Source organism: Leopardus geoffroyi, chromosome A3 (assembly GCF_018350155.1).
Source record: "Leopardus geoffroyi isolate Oge1 chromosome A3, O.geoffroyi_Oge1_pat1.0, whole genome shotgun sequence".
In the NCBI taxonomy this organism is placed as follows: Eukaryota; Metazoa; Chordata; class Mammalia; order Carnivora; family Felidae; genus Leopardus; species Leopardus geoffroyi.
Window position 1 is genome coordinate 113,417,211 of NC_059336.1, and position 26,138 is coordinate 113,443,348.

General features: G+C 39.6%; 1 protein-coding gene across 15 annotated transcripts in view; it reads right to left on the bottom strand.

Annotated features, from left to right (window-relative positions):
* Positions 1-26,138, bottom strand: part of LTBP1 (latent transforming growth factor beta binding protein 1) — a 402,947-nt gene that overhangs the window by 137,331 nt on the left and 239,478 nt on the right. For all 15 annotated transcript variants that reach the window (XM_045447182.1, XM_045447179.1, XM_045447178.1 and 12 more), the window contains one exon: positions 7,658-7,780. In XM_045447182.1, the coding sequence (XP_045303138.1) occupies positions 7,658-7,780 (123 nt within the window). The remainder of the gene's footprint in view (positions 1-7,657; positions 7,781-26,138) is intronic.

Sequence of the window (26,138 nt, forward strand, 5' to 3'; positions counted from 1 at the left end):
ACTTTTTTTTAATGTTTATTTATTTTTCTTTTTAATATGAAATCTTATTGTCAAATTGGTTTCCATACAACACCCAGTGCTCATCCCAACAGGTGCCCTCCTCAATGCCCATCACCCACTTTCCCCTCCCTCCCACCCTCCATCAACCCTCAGTTTAGTCTGTTTTTTAAGCCTCTTATGGTTTGCCTCCTTCCCTCTCTGTAACTTTTTTTTCCCCTTCCCCTCTCCCGTGGTCTTCTGTTAAGTTTCTCAGGATCCACATAAGAGTGAAAACATATGGTATCTTTCTCTGTATGACTTATTTCACTTAGCATAACACTCTCCAGTTCCATCCACATTGCGACAAAAGGCCATATTTCATTCTTTCTCATTGCCAAGTAGTATTCTATTGTGTATATAAACCACAATTTCTTTATCCATTTGTCAGTTGATGGACATTTAGGCTCTTTCCATAATTTGGCTATTGTTGAAAGTACGGCTATAAACATTGGGGTACAAGTGCCCCTATGCATCAGCACTCCTGTATCCCTTGGGTAAATTCCTAGCAGTGCCATTGCTGGGTCCAGAGTAGATGTATTTTTAATTTTTTGAGAACCTCCACAGTTTTCCAGAGAGGCTGCACCAGTTTGCATTCCCACCAACAGTGCGAGAGGGTTCCGGTTTCTCCACATCCTCTCCAGCATCTATAGTCTCCTAATTTGTTCTTTTTAGCCACTCTGACCGGCGTGAGGTGATATCTCAGGATGGTTTTGATATGTATTTCCCTGATAAGGAGTGACACTGAGCAACTTTTCATGTGCCTGTTGGCCATCTGGATGTCTTTTTTAGAGAAGTTTATTTTCAGAGAGAGTGGGGGAGACGAGGCAGAGGGAGAGAGAGAATCCCAAGCAGGCTCCACTATCAGCATGAAGCCTGGTGTGGGACTTGATCTCACTACCATGAAATCATGACCTGAGCTGAAATCAAAAGTGAGATGCTTAACCGACTAAGCCCCCCAGGTGTCCCCCAGGGACTCTACTCTGAAGGAACCTACTACCATGCCTGTCAGCCAAATTAAAGTAAAACTCCACATCAACAATTTAGTTTTTTACAGATTATTAGGTGTACATGACTATGAATTGTAAGACATTGTTTGTTAAGCAAAGTGAGGTGATAGTTGTTGAGGTCTCTTGCACTACACACACACACACACACACACACACACACACACACACACACCACACAAACTTTAGGCATTTTATCATCTGGAGTATAAAGACAGAAATCCAGTGAACTAATTCTTTCTAAACATTTCACACCAAAAATCATCTATAGACTTTTGTCGTCCCATCAGACAGCTTCCAAAGCATTTCAAGTGGGGGTTGTTAGGGAAGAGAAATCACTGGCTTATGGTCATCGCAGCAATTGTCGGTGAGCAAGGGTGTGCAGACCATGTTCTAACTAGACATTCTGGCTCATCCCAACTACATATAAGAATAAGAAACTAATGAAAAAAAATTATTCCTGCAGAGCTGGAAGAAAACCAAGAAACGGCCCAGCTTCCATACATCAATTTTACTGAGGCTCCCATGATTCAAATTTTCTTTGATCTTCAACTATATGGACCAAAAAGTGTTCATTTATGCCTCAGATTTCTAACACAGTATGCCTTTTCAAACCACTCCTATTTTAACACCTAGATTACCTGTCATTCTTTTATCATTTCCAATCTCTCATATGGCAATTCCACTTATTTTGTTAGATCGCTAGCATTTTCACATTCTAGTCTACATGACAGCATTAATCCATAGAAAGTGTGCTCTGAATTACGAAGCTGAGTCCCTTTCATTACAGATTGGAAGACTAATCATAAAGGAGAATTCATTACATACTACATTTATTTTAATATATGGTACATGTGATCATATATTCTCGAGTCATAAAGTTTTAGGCTACACTAAAATAAATCGGTAATGCCCAAAGATTTCTAAAGAATAAATGGAAATGGGTATGGGAACGGAAGTAGCAGTAACAAACATGCCGACAGGTTCCAAAACGCAGACACGCTCCAACAGTGGTTTTTGCAGGTTATATTTTTCCAAGATGGGTTGCTAAGATAAAGGTGGAAAAACTCAAGTACTCCAAATAGATGGAAACCCTTCAGGCGTGTAAAACCTACTAGAAATGCCACATCAATCAGTCAGGAAGATGTATCTTTTTTTTCTTAGCTAGAGATCTAGAAATCTTCAAAAGTAATATACACACACAGCCCCATACCTTAGTCACCAACCATCACCAAACAGCCAGTGCTGATGGTGAAAGTCACACAACACACTATGACAGAAAGATGGCACGGTTCTCTCACTTGGATTCCCCAGTGGCATACCAAGCAACTTAATTACAGGGCTATACGATAAATTCTGATCCTACTTTCAAAGACATGCTTCCACAGATGAATGGTAAGTATCCTAAAGCAGATATAAACTAATCTGCCACTTAGAGGAAGCTGAAAAATATAAAAGACTCGGAAAGATGGCATGTATATTGGTTGTCCCCCTCTCCCCCAACACCCCTGATATCCTCATTCATCTCTTGGATGAAATTTCACATTAGAGTTTCATCCCGTTAAAGCTTAAAACCCTACAGAGGACGAGGGCTGAGAGGCAGGTAAAGTGTCATGAGGAGTCTGAGAGATGAATTTGCTGAAATAAGAACCACTGGGCACCCTTGTGGGAAAATGTGCTATTAAATTCTGGGAGAACCAAAAGAAAAGAAACCATGATTCCAGAGACAGGGCAGAGTTACAGCATCTATTCTACAGTGTGGCAAGTGAGACTAAATAACAGCTCTCCTTAAATAAAGGACTTGCTCCTGTCAATTCAGACTGGTTTCTTCTGCCTGATTAGAGGCTCGGCTTGTGGAGTAAGATCCAGTTTCCAATGTGGGCTCTACCACTTAAAGGTTGTGTGACTTTTCTCAAGATCCTTAACCCCTCTGAGCCTCCATTTCTTTATTTCTAAAATAGAATAGCGACACAAACCTCACGGACGTCTGGTAAGTATTTTATCTATCATAGTATTATAATCCGTATCAAGTGTTCATCACAGTGCCTGGCACTTATTAAGTGCACAATAAAGATGCTGACATTACTGCTCTGGTTTTTGGTTTTTGTTGTTACTGTTATCTTGTGGGGGCAAACACTTTGCACAGACATGTTTGTCTAACCCCCAGGACACAGTGGTAGGAGATCACTAAGTGAGGGAAGGGAGAGACCTGAGCTAGGACGGCCACAGAAGAGATGGAAAGAAAAGACAGGAGCACCTGGGTGGCTCGGTTGAAGTGTCTGACTCTTGTTTTTGGCTCAGGTCATGATCTCACAGATCACAGGGTTGAGCCCTCCATTGGGCTCTGCACTGACATTTACAGAGCCTGTATAAGAATTTTCTTTTTCCCTTTCTCTCTGTCCCTTCCCTGCGTGCTCTCTCTCTCCCTTACTCACTCTCTCTCAAAATAAATAAATAAACTTAAAAAAAGAAAAGACAGATTACAAAGATTAACAACTTTCTTGGAGACCAAAGGAGAGGACAGAGTCAAAACTGGCAGAGAAGCTCCCAGCCCGACTGCCTGGAAAACAATGCCACATGGCCAAAACCACTAAGTCAGGAAGGAAAGGCCATTTCAGGGGGAAAGGAGGGGATCTAGCAATCATTTACTCAATCAGCTGTGTAAAACAATGATCTAGAACTATGCAGTCTGAGACATTAATGCCTCACTACTTCAATAAAATGTAAATGAATTATAATTTAAAATTTAATTCTTCGGTCACACTGGCCACGTGTGACTAGCATCTGCTATACCAGACGGCACAGATACAGAACATTCCCCATCATCACAGAAAGTTCTCTTAGACAGTGTTGATACAGCCCAAGAATAAGCAAACTCCTTGTGTAAAAGGCAAAATAATAAACACTTTCGACCCTGTGGGCCCTACTGGCTCTGCTCCAACTTCCCAACTCTGCCATCACCACATGAAAGCAACATTAGTACGTTAATGAATGGGCATGGCTGTGTTCCAATAAAACTTTAATTACCAAAACAAACAGTGGAACACATTTGGCCCATGGGCTATGGCTTGCCCACCCCTGATCTAGAACTAGGTTTGGGGGCTTAGAGGTCCAAAACCCAGTGTTAAATCTCAAGAGTCCCTTACTAGCTGTAGGATCTTCAGAAGTTACATAAACTCTTGTGGCTTCAATTACCTAATATGTAAAATGAGAATAATACATCCCTCATTAAGATGTTGGGGAAGTAAAAAGATATCATGGGCACAAACATGACCGGCTTTTAGAAGGAATGTGGCTTCATCTGAGCATCTCTCTCCAACCCTCCGTTTCTGTGTACTGGCATCAAGGCCATGGGGCAAAAATACTATCAAACAGCAAATATCCGGGCTCAGAGTTCTTTCATCTGGGCATTTTTCTATTAAACCTATGGGGCATACCCACCACGGCTCTCATCCCGCAGCTCCTGAATTCCAAAGAAAAGTGCAGCTGACCAAGTCAGGGGCTTATTATACTGCAAAGGTATACTTTTCTTGGATTTGCTCTGACAAATCCTGAAATTTCACCTTTCCCCATCCCTAAGAGGAGGAGGTCCGAAGAATGCTGCTGTAGCAGCCTAAGGCACAGACACAGAGGTCTGAGGCAGCAGAAGCCAGGCCCACTGGCTCTCCTTCTGTGAGCTTTGCTAAGGCGAGGACAGAGAGCAGACAAGGAGGAAAAGCGAGACGGTTGCAACCTTAGGCCAGAATCAAGGAAATCTGAGGGTGTTCACTTCAGTGCATTGGAGAACAGGGGGGGCAAACCCTGGCCATGGCCAAGCGCCTTCCTTTGCGCTCACAGAGTCAGCCACAGCTTTGACAGCCTGGATAGGCCCAAAGTTCACGCTGCCTGAGCAAATGTGGTCAATCTCTTCCTTGTGCTTGGCCTGCTCTATCCACAGCTGTTTTTATAATACTTCTCAAAAACATACATTCCAAACATTAAGCAACGGCTTTGCTCGGTGCCTCTGTGTGTCTGGTGTGTGCGTGTATATGTGTGTGTGCATGTAAACATATGTGTGAGCCCCAGTCTCTTCCTGCTATCTCCCCATTACTATTAAGGGCACCACCATCTCCTCAATATTTTTCCCCTTACACTGTAAACATCACCTTCTTTCCTGATTCTTTTCAACGGTCTTCAGACTTCCCCCACCGATTTCTTCAAAATATAGTTCACAAACCAATCAGGCTGGACTGACCCAAGTCACAAATCCTGAGGAACCCCACACATCTGTGAGGTTACATGTGGTAAATCCAGAGAATAGGGAAATAAACCTGCCCGTTCAATGCTGGTGTAGAGCCCAGGTTTTAACTTCAAACTCTAAACTGGAGCATTTAACCAGCAACAAACCTCTCTTAATACTTATCATTTCAGCTGTTGTAGCTGAACCATAAAATTGAATTATTTATTTTTCAAATAAGAATGGATGGTTGTTTAATAAGTTCAGTATTATTGGGGCAATGACAGGGAAAATAAATGCTAAGGAAATGTGTAAGTGTTTCAAAAATCTCATTGGCAGATTTCTACAATCTTATTAAAACCTGGACATCTGCCCTTAACTCTAGACATCAGATCTAGTCAAAATTTAATAAAACACTTTGCGACCAGTTTTCCAACTTCACCTAATCTTCAATCTTCAGTTTGGTAATTTTAACCAGACTACAAGTTAAATTAAGAGGAAAAAAAAACAAACATTCAAAGCAAATTCTATATCCAAACTCTGTAAAATCTTTTACTCTTAAAATTATGAAACTATTTAAAATATTTACTCATGTAATTCAAATCAGCCAGAAATGATCCCTAAATTATCTGGATATTGTCAACAATGTGAGTTTTGGCCTGAAATTTCCAGATCCCTGCATTAGTTTTCAAATGTACCTTGTATGAAACATCATCTTACAGTCTAATTTTACCACTCACCAAAAAAGCCCTGTAATTAAGTGTCTGCTTCGTGATCAGAACTGTCTGTGAAAGAATACAGAAGAAGGAACTTACGTGTGAAATTTCCTAATCTGCATTTGACACTTTTTAAAAGAAAATAGTAGTGATTAGTAACAATTATCCAGAAGACTCAATGAACTCTCAGAATTCTGAAAGTAATGAATGAGACTGTCATTTTTACTTTACTACATTTGCCCATATTTCATTATATCTATGTGTCTCAGGGAGAGGTGCACAATTAAAAAGAACAGATGATACTGTCCATCAAGAACATGTCTTGACCAAATTCCAAGTTAACAGTGGAGGTCAGAAGGATGCAGCTTAACATATACAAAAGCCACATTAAAAAACAGGTAATAACAACAAAAACCTAACAGGACAGAAATACAGAATGCTCTTAAAATTATCCTATTTTCTGCCATGCAGTAATTTAAAATGTTTAAACTTCAGGGACAGTGGCTCAGTCAGTTGAGTGTCTGAGTCTTGATTTCAGCTCAGGTCATGACCCAGGGTCATGGGATCAAGCCCCGGCTCAGTGCAGAGCCTGCTTGGGATTTTCTTTCTTCTTCCTTTCTTCTTTCCTTCCTTCCTTCCTTTATTTTTTGCTTTCTCTTTCTCTCTTTCTTTCTTTCTCCCTCCCTCTCTCTCTCTCTCTCTCTCCTTCTGCACCTGTCCCCCACCCATAGTGTCTCACTCATAACTAAATAAATAAACAAATAAAATGCTTAAACTTTAATTGGATACAGCTTTTAAAAAATCTGCAGTATTCACCTACTTTGTAATAAGGGACATTAGTTCTTTAAAAAGTAAGGTTACCTTAAAAACAAAAAAGTAAGATAACCTTAAAAAATTTGCACTTGAGAACTTTATATGTAAATGCATCCATCCTAAATGTATAAGGTGATCTGTAGTGATTACATTGGATTAGGTTTTGTGGTAAGAGAGTTTCTTTGGAAAAACTATATTTTCTCTATCAATATTGGAACATGTGGTTTAATGAGTAATTTTTATCCTTGCCAGGCACAAGAGAGAAGCTTAGAGACAACATTTGGAAGGCAAACAGTCTAACTCTGGGGACACATTTTGGTGGTTTTTGAGGACAACAGAGAAGAATCTTTGAAATAGGAACTGAATAGAAAATCTGAAATGCAGGGCCTTCATAACTATTTCCCAGATTCTTCCAATGAAGCAAATACGGTGAAACCTCATTAAATCCAACACCAGTGACTCAGAATTTGGATTAATTAAAGACAGAAGCTGGGACAAAGTTTAACACAGTCTAAATAATGCTGAAAATGCTCATGAAGGACAAAACTGTTTTCATCTTTCAGGTATGAAAATTTTAAATAACTGGTTCATCAAAGTTTGTTTTCTCAGTATGCTTGTCCTCTACATTGATTTTTAGCTGTTATATTTTCCTGATTGCAATAAAAATTTATTTTGGAGAAAGTTCTAAAACATAGATGTTAGCATATCAGATCCGCCTCCTCCTCACTGTCATTTTTAATGAGATTTTCCTGCATGTTTACAATATTCAGCTGACCACTGAGTATATTTATCTTCTTCTGGATAGCCCCCTTCCTTAAAAAAAAAAAAAAAAAGATCCAAAATAGGAATAAAAAGTGATCATTACTTACGAACACAACTTGAAAAGGTAGGATCCGGGCCAAATCCCATTTTGCAGGTACATCTATAGCTGCCCATGGTATTCAAACACTCACCATTAGGGCACACGCCCTGTAGCTGGCATTCATTAATATCTGCAGGAAAACACAAGCCTTTTAGAAGGAGTCGTCAAGCCCAGTTGAACAGATCCTGGCTGTAAAGAGCATGCACTTTATTTTCACTACAATTGTCTCTTCGAGTAAATAGATGTTAGCTTTCAACACAACTGGTGCGAGTAACCTAAAATCAAATCAAACATTCACTGAACACCTCCAACTTATCTAACAACTATTTAGTATGCACCTACCCTTCCCCTGGTTCTTTTCTCAATATTAGAGATTGGTCAATGGGCAGAACGGACGAGATTCCTGCCTTCACAGAGTTTGCACTTGAGTGGGTATTAGGTCTTAAACGTCATACAGGTAAGGCAAAGACTCTTACCCTGTAGACACCTGCAGTCTAGCTAGACATACAACTACCTACAAATTAAAGAAAGGGAAAGCAGTTGAACTTATCACAATTAGAAGAAAGGTCATCAACTTGAAGAAGTCAAATTATGAAAGTGCGTGTGTAGACAGCAAGTCCCAGTGGAGTTAATTGGAGGAAGGGGAGATTAGAGCCCTGGGGCGGGGCGGGGGGGGGGGGGGATGGTCAAGACTTCATCAGGCACCAAAGGTGGGGATAGGTAGATGGATGGGGAGGAAGGGATGAGGGACCTACAAGAGTGACCCCAGAGCGTGGGCACAGAGACTGCAGAAGGGAAGGGGAATCAGGAAACCCTTAGTCAAACTGTTGGCTAGAAAAGTAGTTTCAGAAGGTAAACAGTTGGAAAGGGAGCTTGTTAAAGCCAGGCTAAGTTTGGATTCACTTTTACTGAGAACAGGGAGCAATCCTAAAGGTTTCTGAGCATGAGGAAGATATAACCAAAGCCAGGCTCCAGGGAAATTCATCTGGCCAACACATGGCTTGATGAGAGGAGACCAGAAGCTGAGGAGTGAAGGAGTAACCCAAGTATGAGATGTGACAAGCCAGGTTGGGGACGGTGAGAATAATCAGGAAGGAAGGAATGTTTCTTTTGAAAAGAACAATGGGCAGTGCATAGAGTTTGGCCAGCACAACACTGGAAAGGAACAGAAAGGAGTCAAAAATGCCTGGGAGGCATCTAATCTGAGAGAAGAGGAAAAGACATTGTTGGTTTTGTGGAAAGTTCTGAGGAAAAAAGAGGCAGATGAAGAGATTAGTTTTATATTTGAAGGTCACATGAGGATACTCAAACATAAAATTCAGCAGCAGTGGCATATTCAGGAATAAACTAAAAAGACGCCATGGCTAGAAATAGACTTGAGGTCAGCCACATATGGTGATTTCTATGGTCTGAATGTTTGCGTCTCCTCCAAATTCAGGTGCTGAAATCCTAACCTCCAAAGGTAATGGTATGGCGGGGGTGGCGGGAGGTGGGGATTTGCTTAAATCATGAGGAAGATTCTTAGCCCCTTCCATCATTTGAGGACACAACAGAGAAGTATGAAACCAGAAGAGGGCCCTCAGCGAAGGTGATCATGCTGGCACCTTGATCCTGGACTTCCCAGGAGTCTCCAGACCTGTGGCTTATGAGCTACCCAGGCGGTGGTATTGTTAAGGCAGCCTAAACAGGCTATGACAGTGATCCAAAGGGAAATCCAAAGAATTTGCAAGAGGAGAGATAAAAACGTGGTGCTTTAAAAAAAAAAAAAAAAAAAAAAAAAAAAGATTATAGTGTCATTTGCAAAGGTAATTAATTAAAAATAAAAAACAGAATAGGACAAGTTAAAAGTGAAGAATGAGTAGTCATTTATATTTTTATTCAGGATGGCTTACGAAGCTTAACATTAATGGATATGGTTATTAGCATTTCTATTTCCAATCATGTTAGCTTCCTTCAATCATCAGTCCTAATAAAACTTTTATTAACAACTATACAATTATTTTTCTAAATTAAAATTACACAATTGGCAGAAAAATATTACTAGCAGAATTGCCACATAAAAAGGCAAGTAGAGACCTCAGTAAATGATTATTTGCTTGTATTTCATATTCTAAGTAGCCATTGATACCTACAATGGACTTATTTTATCAGACACCTGCAGTTTTTCATTTCAGTGATAAAATACATTTTCAATGACACCCAAATGACAAGTTACCATTCTATCTGTTGTAGAAACTCTACAGTATTCTAACTTGGGTCCAGCTGAAAACTGGCACAGCTAGATTACACCTGGCACAACAGATGGTCTAGCACCTGATCATCTGATTCTTTGCCAGAGTGTACACTGTGCTGTAACACACAGTTATGCACAGCATGTAACTGAAAAGATTTCCAGGATCACTCATTCTCCTTAAGAAAACCACCATGAAGGACCAGGAAGAATGCCAAGTCCAGTTGGGGCTATATGGTACAACTAAAGCCCTTATCACATGTCCCAACTTAAACCTCAAACTTGAAGAATCAGCCAGTTGTGGTCAAAAAGGCTAGACACAATCTGTACTCTTCTGTTTTCCCTCATGTCCCCACTAGGGAGTGATTTATTAGGCTTCCTCTTTCCCTGAATGGTCTGCACTTCTGTTCACTGGATGTACCACTACACATTCCCTGTTCGCCTCTTGGAATGCCAAACCTCCCTGCGACTGGAGTTTTCTAAGAAGTGGTGTACCAGCCTCACTGCTGGCTGCCAGGTTAAGGTAGAGGTTTTGTCTTTCAATGGATAAATACCTGATGTCCAATAACTTCCTTGTGCCCACTTCCAATGTCCTCTCTTTGACTCTCCTCAACATTGCCCACTGCCCTCAACAATGATGCCATGGGGATGGAGGTCAGGAATTACGACTTCAAAAAACCCACTATGGCTACAGACAGGAATAGGAAAATGTCATAAAGAAGGGGAATCATGCATTTCCTACTGTCTTGATCCTTATCAGCTCATGCCAAAAGCACCAGAAACACCACCTCCCCTAAGTTTGGCCCCCCCAGAAGCATGCAACTTTCTTCATGACACACTCTCTTGGCTTCCAAAGAAACTCCTGCTTCCATTAACTGCCTCAATTTATTTTTTAACCTATTCTCCAAAATACCATAACATATAGATTAAAGTCCCAGGTTCTTTTTTAATTTACACACAGCAAAATATATCTTAAATATACAGCTACATGAACTTTTACATATATGTATGCATACATATATTTACGTGTGCACACGTACATACTGAATAACCACCATACAGACTGTGATTTAGAACATTTCCATCACCTCAGAAAGCTCCTTCACTGCCTCTTCCCAGTTAACATCTCTGCCCCCACAGATAAGTACTATTATCTATTAGTGTGGCCTGTTCTTCTACTGCATATAAGGGAATCCTACTGTGTATGTTCTTTTGCTTGACTTTTATTCATTTTAATGCCTGTGAAAATTCATTCTTTTTTTTTTTTAATGTTTATTTATTTTTGAGACAGAGACAGAGCATGAACGGGGGAGGGTCAGAGAGAGAGGGAGACATGAGATCATGACCTGAGCTGAAGTCGGACGTTTAACCGACAGAGCCACCCAGGCGCCCCGAGAATTCATTCTTTTACTGTTATATTTTTATTGTGTGAGGGTATCAAAATTAATTTGTCCATTCAACTACTGATTGACATTTGGGTTATTTCCAATTTTTGGCTATCAGTAACAATGCTCCTGTGAACATTCTGTGTGTGTGTGTGTGTGTGTGTGTGTGTGTGTGTGTGTGTGTGTGCAGTCTTATATAATAGATGTCTTTTGGTAGGCCAAGGTAGTCATTACTCTCAGATTTATTTCTAGGAGTTTCTGGTTCATTAGAGAAGACTCATGTTTACTTTAATAAATAATCATCGTGTTGTCCAAAGTGGTTATGCCCATGTCCAGCCCAGAACCCACTGCTCCACATCCTCACCAAATTACTGCCAGTCTTTTTCATTTTAGTTATTCTGGTGGGAGTGTAGTGTTGTTTCACTGTGGTTTTAATTTGTACTTGCAATATATTTATTGGTCATTTGGATATAAAAACATTCTCCTCTAAAATGCAAATATCTATGGGGGTGCCTGGGTGGCTCAGTCAGTCAAGCACCCAACTTCAATTCAGGTCATGATCTCACAGTTTATGGGTTCGAGCCCCACTTCAGGCTCTGTGCTGACAGCTCAGAGCCTGGAGCCTGCTTCAGATTCTGTGCCTCCTTCTCTGTCCCTTCCCCACTCATGCTCTGTCTCTGCCTCAAAAATAAATTAAAAAAAAAAAACATTAAAAAGCAATTATCTATGGAATGTTGTAGGTAAGACTACTTCCTTCTTAGTAGTCAGGGAGAGGGGCTGGTGATTCCCAAAGTGGGAAGGGTGTGTGCTCACCTGCAGGACATTCTGGGTTGTTACAAGAACTGGAGAACACACGGTGGGTAGGTACTAGGGAGCTCAGCATTCTAAAAGCGTGGTCAGTCCCCCTTGACGAAGAATTGTTCAGCCAAAAAGGTCCACAATGCCCTCGCTGAGAAATTCACACAGAGATGGTGAAAATCTTAGTTTGTAAGTACAGAAGGGACCACTTTCAAGGGAGGATGAGGAATGAGGGAGTGAAAGTAGGTGCTGGCTACACAGAAGACCTGAAAGCTTTCATTCACTTGACCCAGTATCCGTATCTTCCCCGTCTGACAATCTCCCACTGTCGTGGAGACTGCTATGGTCTTAGCTAAAAGCACAAGAGACAGGGTCCCCCAAATCCCTGAGCTGGGGACTGTGTGGTTTGTGACCTAGAAGGCTACCATCCTAGCACTACTGAGTCTGACCAGGTCTCTGACAAGATTCATGAGACTTCACTGTCATCTGCTGAGCTGGTCCCAGAGCCCTGGGTACCTGGTACACCTGTTTTAAGCAAGGCAGTTGTCTTTCATTTGCTTCAAGTACTGAGCTTCTATAATAAGAAGATGCTTGTCGAGAAAATGTTTTAAAGTTTTGAATCTTGACCTTTTATTTCTGTGACATCATATTGCAGGTTTCAACAACTTACTCACAAATGAAACCTTCAAAAGCATTCCATTCATAAAGTGTTAATTCCTAATATACAAAATTTTACACCTAAACTTAGATCAAAAAAATTTTTTTGCTACTTCCTTCTTCCGTCCCCTGCTTTGCTCCCGAGAACACTTACTAGGTGTTAGTTTATATTCTCTGTACTTAAAAAACAAAAACAAAAAGGTAAAAAATCAAAACTCCCATAGTTTTTAATTTAGAACCTCAGAAATTAATATGAAATATGAACAATTAATGATCCAAATGACTTTCTCAGGTAGCCAAGCTCTTTAAATTTTTCTAAATAAACTGATAAAAATCACAAATGCTTTAAGAACGTATTTAACTGAACATGTTATATCTGGACATGAGAAGTTTAAGGAGGACACTAAGAGAAGATGTTATCAGGCAAAAGTTTAACAATTATATGAAACATGATAGGCAAATTATGAATTTTAATTCTATTTACACTTCAATTCCTACGGTTATTTTTTAAATCAAATAAAAGTTTCTAACTTGATTATCATTTTCATAAATAACTTATATCTGACAAACATAACTGTTTCAGATCAGAAGTATCATATAAGGGTCAGCCAAATTCCCTTAAAGCATTTTGATTAAATTGAAAGTATTTTAGTTTTTAAACAAACAGATCAACAAATGAATTTGTTCATTGTTCTCCCTCTGTACAGCACTGATTTTTTTCTGGCCAACTATGGAAGTCTATCCTTTCAAGGAATGGTATAACCACTGGAGACCTCACAGTTTTCAGAGTTAAAGAGTAAAGATCCAAGGGAATGGCTGAAAGGAGTTGGTCCTCTTATACAGCCAATCTTCATACCTCCCAATCTGAGCTGCTTGGTTAAGTCTAAGAAGTTGACAGAGGCAGAAACAAGAGGAGAAACTCATACAGCCTCATGAGCAACTTTCCAGTAGGCAAAAATCCATAAGGATACAGGTAACACAGAGGAGACTAGCTTGAAACATTTGTAGAGGGTCTCTGCCCACGATAGCCTACCATGGCTTCTAGCCATAACAAATTCAGTAATACAAAACTGGTCTTCTTGTAAGTCTAAAATGGTTGAATATTAGCAATGTCACATGATTCAACCCAATACAACTGAAATTGAAGGCATCTATTACCCAGAGAGCAGAAAAATACAGAGTAGTTGGAAAGTATGCTTAATGAGAGACCCTTTAAACAACCTCATATAACACAGCTTTAGTATTTGAGTAGTAGGCAATGATACAATCTTCTAGTACCATGACACAAGGATCCTCATGTGCCTTTACATTTGTATTACTCACCTCCTCTCATGGGAACTTCATGACAATTCTGGATGGTGAGCAACACAACAGTCATTCGCATTTTATAAGCATAATTTTGTCCAAGATCTTATTTTTTAAAAGGGTTAATTAAAATACATGAAGGGTTAACAATCTAATCAGAGGCATATCCCATTAATACCTAGTTTTACTGTAATGAGGATGCTAAATTATATTACCTAGAGCAAGCCATTTTGTTTCTCTTGATCTCACGTTCCTTTCCTATAACACAAAAGGGCTGAGCCAGATAATTCCCAAGGTTACTTTTAGCTTAAATATTCAGACTTTAAAACAATCTGCCAGGACTGAAAATACCAAGGAATAAATAATGACAGTTAATGCATAATATATTATGAATAGCATAAGTGTCCTTATGGGAAATAAACACACTTTTATGTATCCATTCTCCTAAAGGAAAGTATGTATGTTTAACAGAGTAATAATTTACTGCCTTTTTAGTGACGCAAGTTTATACAGGAAATGAGGCATGTCTAATAACCAAAAGGAATTAAGTCCAAGGTGAGAAAAGGGCATGAAGATCTTCACATTGTGTGAAAATATGAAGCCTTCTACAGATTCTGCTGTGTATATTCAGGTTTTGCTGATGGAAAGAAATTCCAGCATATAAGTTGGCAATATAACTTCCAATTGAAAGCAGAAAAAAATTCCTCTCAAGGTAAATAAATACTTTCCCTTGCCACACAGACCATTTGGCTATTTTGCATGCGTTAGATACAGAATGCATCCTCTAAGAGGACATATGTATCCTTAAACTCCCACAGAAGCAGGTTCACTGGGGGTACACATATCCCTAAAGGCATGTGACAATATATCACAGGTACACACAGGCTTGGGTCCTTTTATTTAAAGGAATCGGTTTCTAGATCTTGAGCCTTCATACATTTTCTTCTCTCAAAGTGATCTAAGAACACACATGCCCAGTCTCTTTTCCTATCCTTCCTTCACTCAGTGCCTTTGTCTTCTTTACAAAGTCAAGGTGTATCTCTTGCTCATCTGGAATCTTTCTATGCTTTCTAAGTACACTGCCCTACACGATAGAAAATTCTCAAAGACACCAAACATTTGAACATTTCACAAATATATCCCTCCTGAGGACGAGTCACAGGAAAAGTGATAAAGTCTGGTTTGCTCAAGAGGGCCCAGCTTTCACCAATTAGGTTAGACGGCAACATTATTCATAAGTTGAATGAGTCAACTCAAGCTCCAAAGTTTTAAAAAAGAAATTTTTTTTTAAGTTTACTCATTTTTGAGAAAGAGACAGAGTATGAGCAGGGGAGGGGCAGAGAGAGAGAGAAAGAGAGGGAGACAAAGAATCTGAGGCAGGCTCCAGGCCCTTAGCTGTCAGCATAGAGCCCAACACGGGGCTTGAACTCATGAACCGTGAGGTCATGACCTGAGCCGAAGTGGGATGTTTAACCGACTGAGCCACCAGGCACCTCTGAAGCTCCAAAGTTTTGAAAACACTATGTTCAGGGGCGCCTGGGTGGTTCAGTTGGTTAAGCGTCCGACTTCAGCTCAGGTCATGATCTCACGGTTCGTGAGCTGTCAGCACAGAGCCTGGAACCTGCTTCAGATTCTGTGTATCCCCCTCTCTCTGTCGCTCCCCTGCTCGCGCTCGGTCTCTCTCTCTCCCTCTCTCTCAAAAAATAAACAAACATTAAAAAAATATGTTTAAACCACATATCTAAAACAAATGCCCAAGAAATGATTCTACTGCATCCACTTAATTTTAATGGGAAAAAATGTAGATGTAAGCTTGAAAATGTGTGACCACATAACATTTTCCAAATTATTTTAGGAGATAAGTGAACCAAAAAAATGTTTGAAGGTCAATGTTCCAGAGCAATTTTACCCAAGGTACGTTATGTAAAACAAGCTTTATGAGCCTATAAAAGGGTCCTGTGGCCAAAGATGTTTGAGAAACACTGCACGTTGTACATGCACAAGCACATTACAAACCCCAAGAAGTCCTTTGGAAAAAACTCTGGGTTTTCTTTAACTTGGTGGTTTTTTTTACACCTTCGGCCATGGAGCCTTTTTGCACACCCTGTCTATTTACATCCCTCCGAACTGGTGGTCCGTGAAGCACATTTTGTGAAATGTTGCTCTCTGCGGCTAGTCTGTTTCAACCCAGGCCTCACCGCTGCCATACCCTTCCCTCCTGACCTGTAACTGTCCCCCGCTTTGTAAATGATAATCCGGCACAAGATAGATTTGATCACTAGACTCACTGAGAGGAGGTAAACCACTGGGAGGGCACTCCCTTCCTTCCAATTCTTCTGTCTTCAGGGTAACATGATAAAAGAATTATCAGAGCCCAGAGAACAGCTTGTATTTATTTCTTGATACATGTGTGCTACACATGCAAGATGCTAATCACATACACATCTCTGTGGGTCTTGGATCTCTGACTCTAGTCTACAGACACTACATTAATTTCTCCTTGAAACATTCACAGTAACATGAATCCATCATGGGCTTTCCTCATCGCTCGTGATACAACAGGCATCTTCCCATTGATTTTATAGCCCCAGAGATTAAGGTCAAAGAGCTATTGGAAAATACAATGTGCTAATGACTCACTTCACCACTGTCTTTCCTGAAGAAAAGTGAATAAAATAAACAGACATTTCCTTTTTGAATCCTATCCCAGTGATATAAGCACGGTAAGAAGACACATTAGGAAAAGACTCTCAAATGGAGAGGAATGGGTCCCAAATTGACTTTTAAATGCTGAAATAGGATGCTCAGGACCAGACCAAAATGGTTTCAATTCTTCCTAAAAACTCTGTGCCTATTTAAAATATAAACTGTGGCAAGAGTTCCAGGAAAATGCCTAGGACGGTGGAATAACCCCTTCCAATCAGTAACACATCTATCAATTCCCTCCTAGTCGGTGACTATCATAAAACTTGATTCAGAATCACATTAAGTACCTACAATTTCTGGGATTAAATCACTAAATACAGCCGAGTGTTGTGATGAATTTCTGGCAGGCTAAATAAAAAGAACTTTAGGGGCGCCTGGGTGGCTCATTCGGTTAAGCATCAGGTTCTTGATTTCGGCTCAGGTCAAGATCTCATAGTCACAAGATCACACCCCACGTCAGGCTCCGCACTGGGTGTGGAGCCTGCTTAAGATTCTTTCTCCCTCTCCCTCTGTCCCTCCCGCATGTGCATGTGCACATGCGCTCTCTCACTCTCTTTTTCTCTCTCAAAAGAAAAAAAAAAGAATTTTAAAAATTTGTGAGTATTTTGAAGAACTTATTTATCAGGTCTGATGGGCTCTAGCCTTAACTTCTACCTACTGATTTTCTACTATAACTTCCCAAACATATAGCAAGAACAAGGGATTCTAAATTTCATACTTATACATACATTATTCTCATATCCCTATTTCCCATTTCTTCCTACTAAGAAATAAACATCACAACAATCAAGTCCTTTCTGATAGTGGAACTGAAAGCAACTTTAGAGACCATGCTAACCGTAGGAAATACTACGTAGACAGAAAAGTCCAAGAAGAACATGTTGAAGGTAGGGGAAAAGGTATTTTCAAGATTTTAAATGGAAGCATCAATGGATATTATCACTTCACTAGCCAGAATTTCTAATATTAGGAAATGGTACTGGCCACATGCTGTTGAATGGAAGAAGCCAGACACAAAAGAATACATACTGGATCATTTGAAAGTTCATAAAAAAACCAAAACTGATGTATTCTTGTAAGAATAAGCTACTGATTATTCTGGAAGAAAAACACATTGTTCTACACATAGGCTATATACAGATACAAAGTTTTTAAAAAAATATAACGAACATTGGGGTGCCTGGGTGGCTCAGTTTGCTGAATATCCGGCTTTGGCTCAGATCATGATCTCATGGTTCACGAGTTCAGGCCCCACAATGGGCTCCATACTGACAGCTCAGAGCCTGCAGCTCAGAGCTGTGTCTGTGTCTCCCTCTCTCTCTGCCCCTCCCCCACTTGTGCTCTGTCTCCCTCTCTCTCACTCAAAACTAAACATTAACAAAAATTTTTAAATAAATAAATTGTATATATATACATATATATTGTATATGTATATATGTATAATGTATGTATAGACATATATTATGTACATATATACATGTATGTATATATATATATATGGGGGGTGCCTGGGTGGCTTAGTCAGTTGAGTGTCAACTTCAGCTCAGGTCATGATCTAATGGCTCATGAGGTAGAGCCCCATGTTGGGCTCTTTGTTGACAGCTCAGAGCTTAGGGCCTGGAGCCTACTTGGGATCCTGTGTTTCCCTTTCTCTCTGCCCCACCCCACTCATGCTCTGTGTGTGTGTGTGTCTTTCTAAAATAAAATTTAAAAAATCAAAAAGTTTATATATATATATATATATATATATATATATATATATAACAAATGACATAGTTTCCAGTATAATCCACCAGAATTTTTTTTCCCACCAATACTTTGTCAATATGGCTTTATGAGCAGATGTAAAGTGACCTCACATAACACACAAAAAAATCATTTCCTTTTTTCCCAGAAAAAAACGCACTTCTGCTTGCTGAGTCAGGGTAATCCATCAGGGTGTTTTAGACTGACTTTCAAAATGACCCCAATTCTCCACCTCTCCATGTATCCATGCCTCTTGCTATGTCCTCACCTGAATGTGGGCTGCCCTTATTACTTCAGTCTTTCAACCACAGGACAAAGTTGAAGTGACAATGTGTCAGTTCTAAGCCTAAGACTGTAAAGCTTTGTGTGCTTTCACTCTCTCTTGAACCCTGCCACCAGCCTGCGAACAGCCCGTGTTAGCTGCCCAGAAGATGAGTGACTGTGTGTAAGACAGCAGATTCATCCTAGCCGAGACCATCCTGTACCATCTAGCCCCAGGCACCCAGCAGCAGATCACAGATGCAAGAATGAGCCTGGCTGAGATCATCCGCCCCTGGCCTGGGTCAGCAAACCTGCCCAGTTGCACCTAGAAGTGTGGCAACTACATGATTATTTTATTTAATTGTTAACTGACAGGGGAAAGGAGAAGAGACAATCCTAGAAAAGAAATGCCTCAGAATCTAAATGAACTATAGCCTAAATAACAGTACAGAAGCATCAACGCAAAACAAAAGCACACAAATAAAAACAAGAGTATTTAGAAGCATAAATATTCTGCTTCTTAAAAACTTCACGCTGAAACTGAAGAGGTACAGGGAAGCCTGGGTGGCTCAGTTCGTTAAGCGTCCAACTTCAGCTCAGGTCATGATCTCATTGGTTCGTGGGTTCGAGCCTCATGTTGGGCTCTGTACTGACAGCTCAGAGTCAGGAGCTGCTTCAGATTCTATGTCTCCCTCTCTCTCTGCCCCTTCCCTGCTCATGCTTGGACTCTCTCTCTCTCTCTCTCTCTTTCTCAAAAATAAATATATATTAACAAAAATTTAAAACTGAGGGGGTACGACTTACATGATGTGATAAATAATGTGATAAAAAAAAATTTTACACACCAGATACATTTACAAGGCAACATGCTATAAAATTAGACGATGAAGTTTGGACAACTCTATGATTTCTAAACCAATTTCAAACCAGTAAAGAGCTTAAGAGCTAAACATAGAATGTGAAAGTATCAGCGGGCATCCACTATCATTCTCAGCTCTACCATTTGCTGAGCAAGGCTTTAGGTCATGGTTTCCCCACCTGCAACAAGTAGGTGTGGTCATTGTCAAGACCTTAGAGATGAGAAAACACATTAAAAGTACTTTCATAAACTGCACACTGCTATATAAATGTTAAGAGCACAGGGAGGAGTACTCAGGCTGCAGAGGTAAATTCTACCACTCTCCAGCTACATGACCTTCCATCGCTTAATTTTTTGGAGTCATAAGACTCAGTTTCATTACCAATTTAAAAGAAAAAAAAAGGGGGCGCCTGGGTGGCACAGTCGGTTAAGCGTCCGACTTCAGCCAGGTCACGATCTCGCGGTCCGTGAGTTCGAGCCCCGCATCAGGCTCTGGGCTGATGGCTCAGAGCCTGGAGCCTGTTTCCGATTCTGTGTCTCCCTCTCTCTCTGCCCCTCCCCCATTCATGCGCTGTCTCTCTCTGTCCCAAAAATAAATAAACGTTGAAAAAATAAATAAATAAAATAAAAGAAAAGAAAAAAAAAAAGGTAACACTACTTATCTCCCAGGGTTGTTCAATTATGACACACCTAAGCATCTGACACAATGGCTCCACCAAATAGGCACTGAATAAATGCTAGCAAAATATATAAATGGGCAGATACAAAATATGCAAGCAATGATGACCAGAAAGGAAATCTATTTTATGAGAAAAAAGAAAACTATCAAGTTATTCTCGTGTAAGTAATATCATAAGGAGACGAGCCTCACATTAACAAAATCAACAGTAATGAGAAATGGAGCAGTAGCTGGTCTAGCTAGTTCCAAAAAGTTGGGTAAGAACTAAAGAGTATTAGAGGAAGAACTTAGGTTATATACAAAAGGCTTATTAAACTGGGCCTGAGGAGCGCCTGGGTGGCTCAGTCGGTTGAGTTTCCAACTTCAGCTCAGGTCATGATCTTACAGTCTGTGAGTTCGAGCCCCGCGTCGGGCTCTGTGCTGACAGCTCAGAGCCTGGAGGCTGCTTCAGATTCTCCCTCTCTCTCTGCCCCTCCCCGACTCATGCTCTGTCTCTCTGTCTCAAAAATAAAATAAAAAACATTAAAAAAAATTTTAAACTGGGCCTCAGTGCTAGTGAACTTAGGATCACAGACCATGAAGTCACCTGCTGTCAGGATCACCATCACTAAAAACATCTTTATGTCTGTACATGGTCATTGTCTCCCTTGTACCTTGTTCCAAACGTCACAAGAAGGCAGCCCTGAACAGGCTGGGTGGGCAGACCTTGAGTGAGAGGGAGTAAGGATGCAAGAGAGGGAGAGCACAAAACTCTCACTACTAAGTTAAAGCCATTTATTTTCACTCCATGCAAATTCTCACCAAAACCTTTGAAAGAAACCACAAATGTCAAGGACATAATATACATAACAAACTGTATCAATGTTCCTCTATTTAAATATAAACTTAAAAGAAGCTTACAGTCACTAGCCACTATATCAAACAAATTTTGCATTCAGCCTGCCCCCTCCCCATACCGTAATAATTAATTCATCCACCTTCACCTACACCTGTGGGATTCGGCAGGCACAGCATAGCACATACTCTCCCATGCCCATGTCTTAATCTCTTCTGGTCCCGATGACTTTCCCAACTCCACTATCATCTTTCCCAAACTGCAATTATTTTAAGGTAAAATTATTCCTACGTAGAAAACTCAGACGAAATTATTAAAACCAACAAGAGTTAGTTCCGATAAAACAGTGAATATTAAATTACAATCTTGCTCACAGCCATATTCAATATAAAGTGCTTGGGGAGAGCCTAAACAGGGAGGCAAGGGAGGAGAGGAGGCTCTCTACTGCTAGTGAGAAGGGAAATGCACATCCTCTCCAAAAGTCATGTGTACAGGATAAATCACAGCTTGGAACCAGTCATTTCTCTTGTAAAAAGAACCACGGATTCACTGAAGCTTTACGTTCAAGTACGCTCATGACAGTATATGTATTAAGAAAAAATAGAAACTAATCTGAAAATAGCACTTTAGAATAATTAAATGAATTCTCCAGTATCCATTAACTAGGATACTACGTCTGCATTAAAATAATTCTTAATAGATTTAATAACATGAGAAAGTATTATCTATTAAGTAAAAACAGTTTTCACACTTATCTGTGAAATATGATGTAAATATCTATCTATAGATATCTATAGATATATAGCAGGAACTACAGCAAAATGCACCAATTTCTGAAGGTGATAAAGGTAATTTCTTTTCTTTTTTACATTTTTTTTTACCATTTATTCATTTTTGAGGGAGACAGAGCGTAAGTGGGGGAGAGGCAGAGAGAGGGAGACACAGAATCAGAAGCAGGCTTCAGGCTCTGAGCTGTCAGCACACAGCCCAACACGGGGCTCAAATTCACGAGCTATGAGATCATGTCCTGAACTGCAGTTGGACGCTTAACCAACTGAGCCACTCAGGCACCCCAGGTAATTTCTACTTTTTATACATTTCTCTAGTTTCTAAGTTTTAAACACTAGGTATGAATTATTTTATAAATAAAAAAGACAATGTGTTTGTTTTAAAGATTAGGTTTTTAAGTGCTATCCAATTTGCTAACTAAATGGGAACTTTCTGAAATTGCAGTGTTCGGTTCATTCCTTAAGCACTTACCACCTGCCGTCTTGATATTTGAGTTGTAAGTAAGAACAGGGATCTTCATGAGGGCAGGAATTGAGTCTTATTATATTCTAATATTTCTCAGAGTATCCCCATTTAAATCATCATTAAATATCTATAAAGCAAGTGAGCTAATGAATGGCAGATATTGATGCAGATGGGCTGCTTAATTCAACAGGGAAAAAAGACTACCTGTGGATAACAATTATATAACTTGGAGCTTTGTTTTCTCAAAGCCTTTTCCACATCCTCAAAGAAAATTTATAATACATACATACATTAAATATCACACTCCATTATTGATATCTTGGATTTTAAAAAGCTCAATTCTGATATGGATATATGTTAAAGAAATGTAACACAGTAAACTCGCGCTTTGGCAGTCTCCCAGGCTCCAAACGCTTAGCAACTGAAAACGAACTATTAAAAGAAGATTAAAAAACAAGAGAAACATCTTAGTAAATCTGAAATGGCATAGAAATACATGGTAGTGGGTGGAGCTACTGAATTTCTGTGTCTACCGCCCAGAAGGAAACAGGGGCAGCCAGGATTTAGCAACGGAAGGTAAGACTCCGAAAGAACCTGTGCAGAAGCATTCTTCCTCAGCAACTGAAATCTAGCAAAACTTGTCAGCATGCTTAAAAAGTTAGATGAATGAATATATTTAAACGGAAAGAAACAAGACCAGGCAGCTATGAAAAATTATTAGCAACCTCAGAAATGGAAAACAATCTTAAAACTACAAGTCTAATGGATCGGACAGAGTCTAGATAGGCTTAATAAAACAAGACTGAGAAAACTGTAAGATGGAACTGAGATACTCATTCAAAATGCAACCAAAAAAAAAAAAAAAAAAAAAAACGAAAGGATACAAGCACAAAAGACTTGCTCAGAGACATGAAAATTAAAGACGTCTCCAACACTAGTCAATAGGAGTTTCAGCTGAGAAACATGGTAGAAAAACAATATTTGAAGAGATAAGAGTTCATCATTTTTCAAATGTGAAGACAGACATGACTGTTCAGATGGACAATGCACTCTGTCCACTGAGCAAAATCAAAATAAATGCAAATATTGACACATCATGATAAAACTACAGAAAACAAAGAATTCAAAGATCTCAAAAGAGAGAAAGAGAGATTACCTACAAAGGAAGAAAGTATCAAAAAGAAGTCAGAAGACATTAGCACAATGTGGTCAAATGTATTGCTGGCAAACAACCTGGAACTGAACACCTGACCAGTGTCCTTACAGAATGAGCTCCAAACAAAGATATTCTCAGACATAAAAAGTATATACTTCTCAGTGACCCTCACTTAAAGAACTGTCAAAGAATATAATCTTAAAATACAGACTGGCAAATAAAAATACAGGACACATGGGGCGCCTGGGTGGCTCAGTCGGTTGGGCGGCCGACTTCGGCTCAGGTCATGATCTTGCGGTCCGTGAGTTCGAACCCCGCGTCGGGCTCTGTGCTGACAGCTCAGAGCCTGGAGCCTGTTTCAGATTCTGTGTCTCCCTCTCTCTGACCCTCCCCCGTTCATGCTCTGTCTCCCTCTGTCTCAAAAATAAATAAACGTTAAAAAAAATTTTTTTTAAAAATACAGGACACACAATTAAATTTGGACTTTAGACAAACAAGTACTTGTTAGTATATATGTTCCAACCAAATTATTTGCTATTTATCTGAGATTCAAATTTAACTGGCTATCCTGTATCTTATCTGGCAAACCTACCTCAAAAACAAAACCAAAACAAAACAAAAAACTCATGAGCCCACAAAACAAGCACAGGATACAAGAAACAATGCTGAATGAAAAACCTGATAAAATGCCAGTACATTCATTTAACTATGAACTGGATTAAAAAAAAAACTTCGATGTCCATTAACTATACCTTTGAAAATAACTATAAAACGGTGACTCATTCTGTTACCCAGCGCTATGCCAGAGACCACGTTTTCTACAACCAAATACGTTTTCTTGAGGGTCTCACCTGCACTTTCTAGTTTTCCCGAAGTACTCAAAGACCAGCCTTCTTCTATATCCTTACCATAATACAGTCACAGTATTTTGTATTCATTAAGGTGTCTGAAATAGATGCTATTGCCCAGCCAAGCTCTTCATAACCCCAAGTCCCCCAAGTATGGCTTACTGATACACAGTATTAAGATTGTGAGTTTCATTTAATCACAGAGATATGCCCCTGAAGAAAAAAAAAAAAAAAGTCCATTATCTTTTCTATATTCCAAACAAACTGTGGTTTCAAATGCACTTTGGGGCACCACCTTAAAGGAATCCCACACTTGGGACTGTCCATGCTAATGGATACAATGATGCCCTATCGTATCTGTTTTGTAAATCCATTTTATTGAAGCAGAATAACTGGTGTAAAAAAAATTGAGGTGGAAAGTTACGTGGACAGCTCTGTCATAGCTGCTGTAATGGGCTCATCTCGAGTCAGCTAAAATTTAGCTAGCTGGGAGAGTGAACAAAGCAAACTGTGTCCTGCTGATTTCCAACTGACTTAATTACACTGAGTCCAAGGTCCAGAGGGATGCCTTATTCACCAGGCCTCTCCTCAGTCTGTAGCTTAGGGGAACCCTGCCAATTAATGTTTATGGATCACTGAATATTCGTTAATGTTTGAGATTATCTATGAAAAAGGAATATACATACACTGGATTATGAAAGTGCAGACATCTCTCACTTACATATTGTGGCGTTGCCCACAGCACCTCTCAGCACATGCTAAAACAAAATGTATAGAATAATACTAGGTTGATTTCATACCTACAGCTCATGAAATGAATGATTTCTGTGTATCCAAAGAGGTATTTGCTTTTAACAAAAGACTTCACTAAATAGATTGCTCCCCAAGTGATTTCAGAACCAAATTGCATTTTATTGGATTTACGCCTCATTTTTAAGAGCTCATTTATCTCATGACAAAGTTATGGGCAAGTGAGAATACTCAAAATGCAGGGAAGAAGTGAGCTCCAGAGTCAAGGAGTATGAAAGCAGGCGCTCCTATTACCATATTCATGGGGTATTATTCCATTTAATTCTAGCTCTACATCAAACCTTAGCATAATAATCAAATGACAAATGTTGTTCTAGATCTACCAGGAAATATGCTTGTATTGTTTGTTATGATAAATGAAGCAAATTATAACAATTCCATAATGTTAAGGGTAGTGAGGGCAGGTTTGAGAGCTCCATGTGTGTGTGTGCAATAAATCATTCCTTTGAAAAGATAATCGCAGCACCGCTAGAGAGGAGAAAAAAACCCAACTTGGAGGGCAATTATTTGAAAGCTCCTCAAATTAACTTGTGCACAGTTGGTTCTTTGTTACTGAGCCCACATTACTAAACGTTGTTTCAGGACATTAGTTCGCCTAGGTGAAGGAAATAATGTAATTCTAGTTATTAATCACTTTAATTTTAAATGTGCTTTGTAAACTGAGAAGACATTAAACTCTAAGAACAATGTGGAACGCACAAGTAATTAGCGGTTAATGGGCTCCTTTTGAAAAACTCTGGGATAACAAAATCTAAAGCTTCGAGCTCTAGGAAAAAGGAGTGTACATATGTAATGTGAGAAAGTTCTATTTCATTTTACTGACCAATAGTGTCACAAAGGGAGTGAAATTAAGCCCTTCTCTCAAAAGTAATTTTAATAGATTATGATGAATGAAATCATATTATTTTATGAGTCAATCTTCTCTGCAGTATAATTTAGCGGTGCCTTTTTGAGGCACC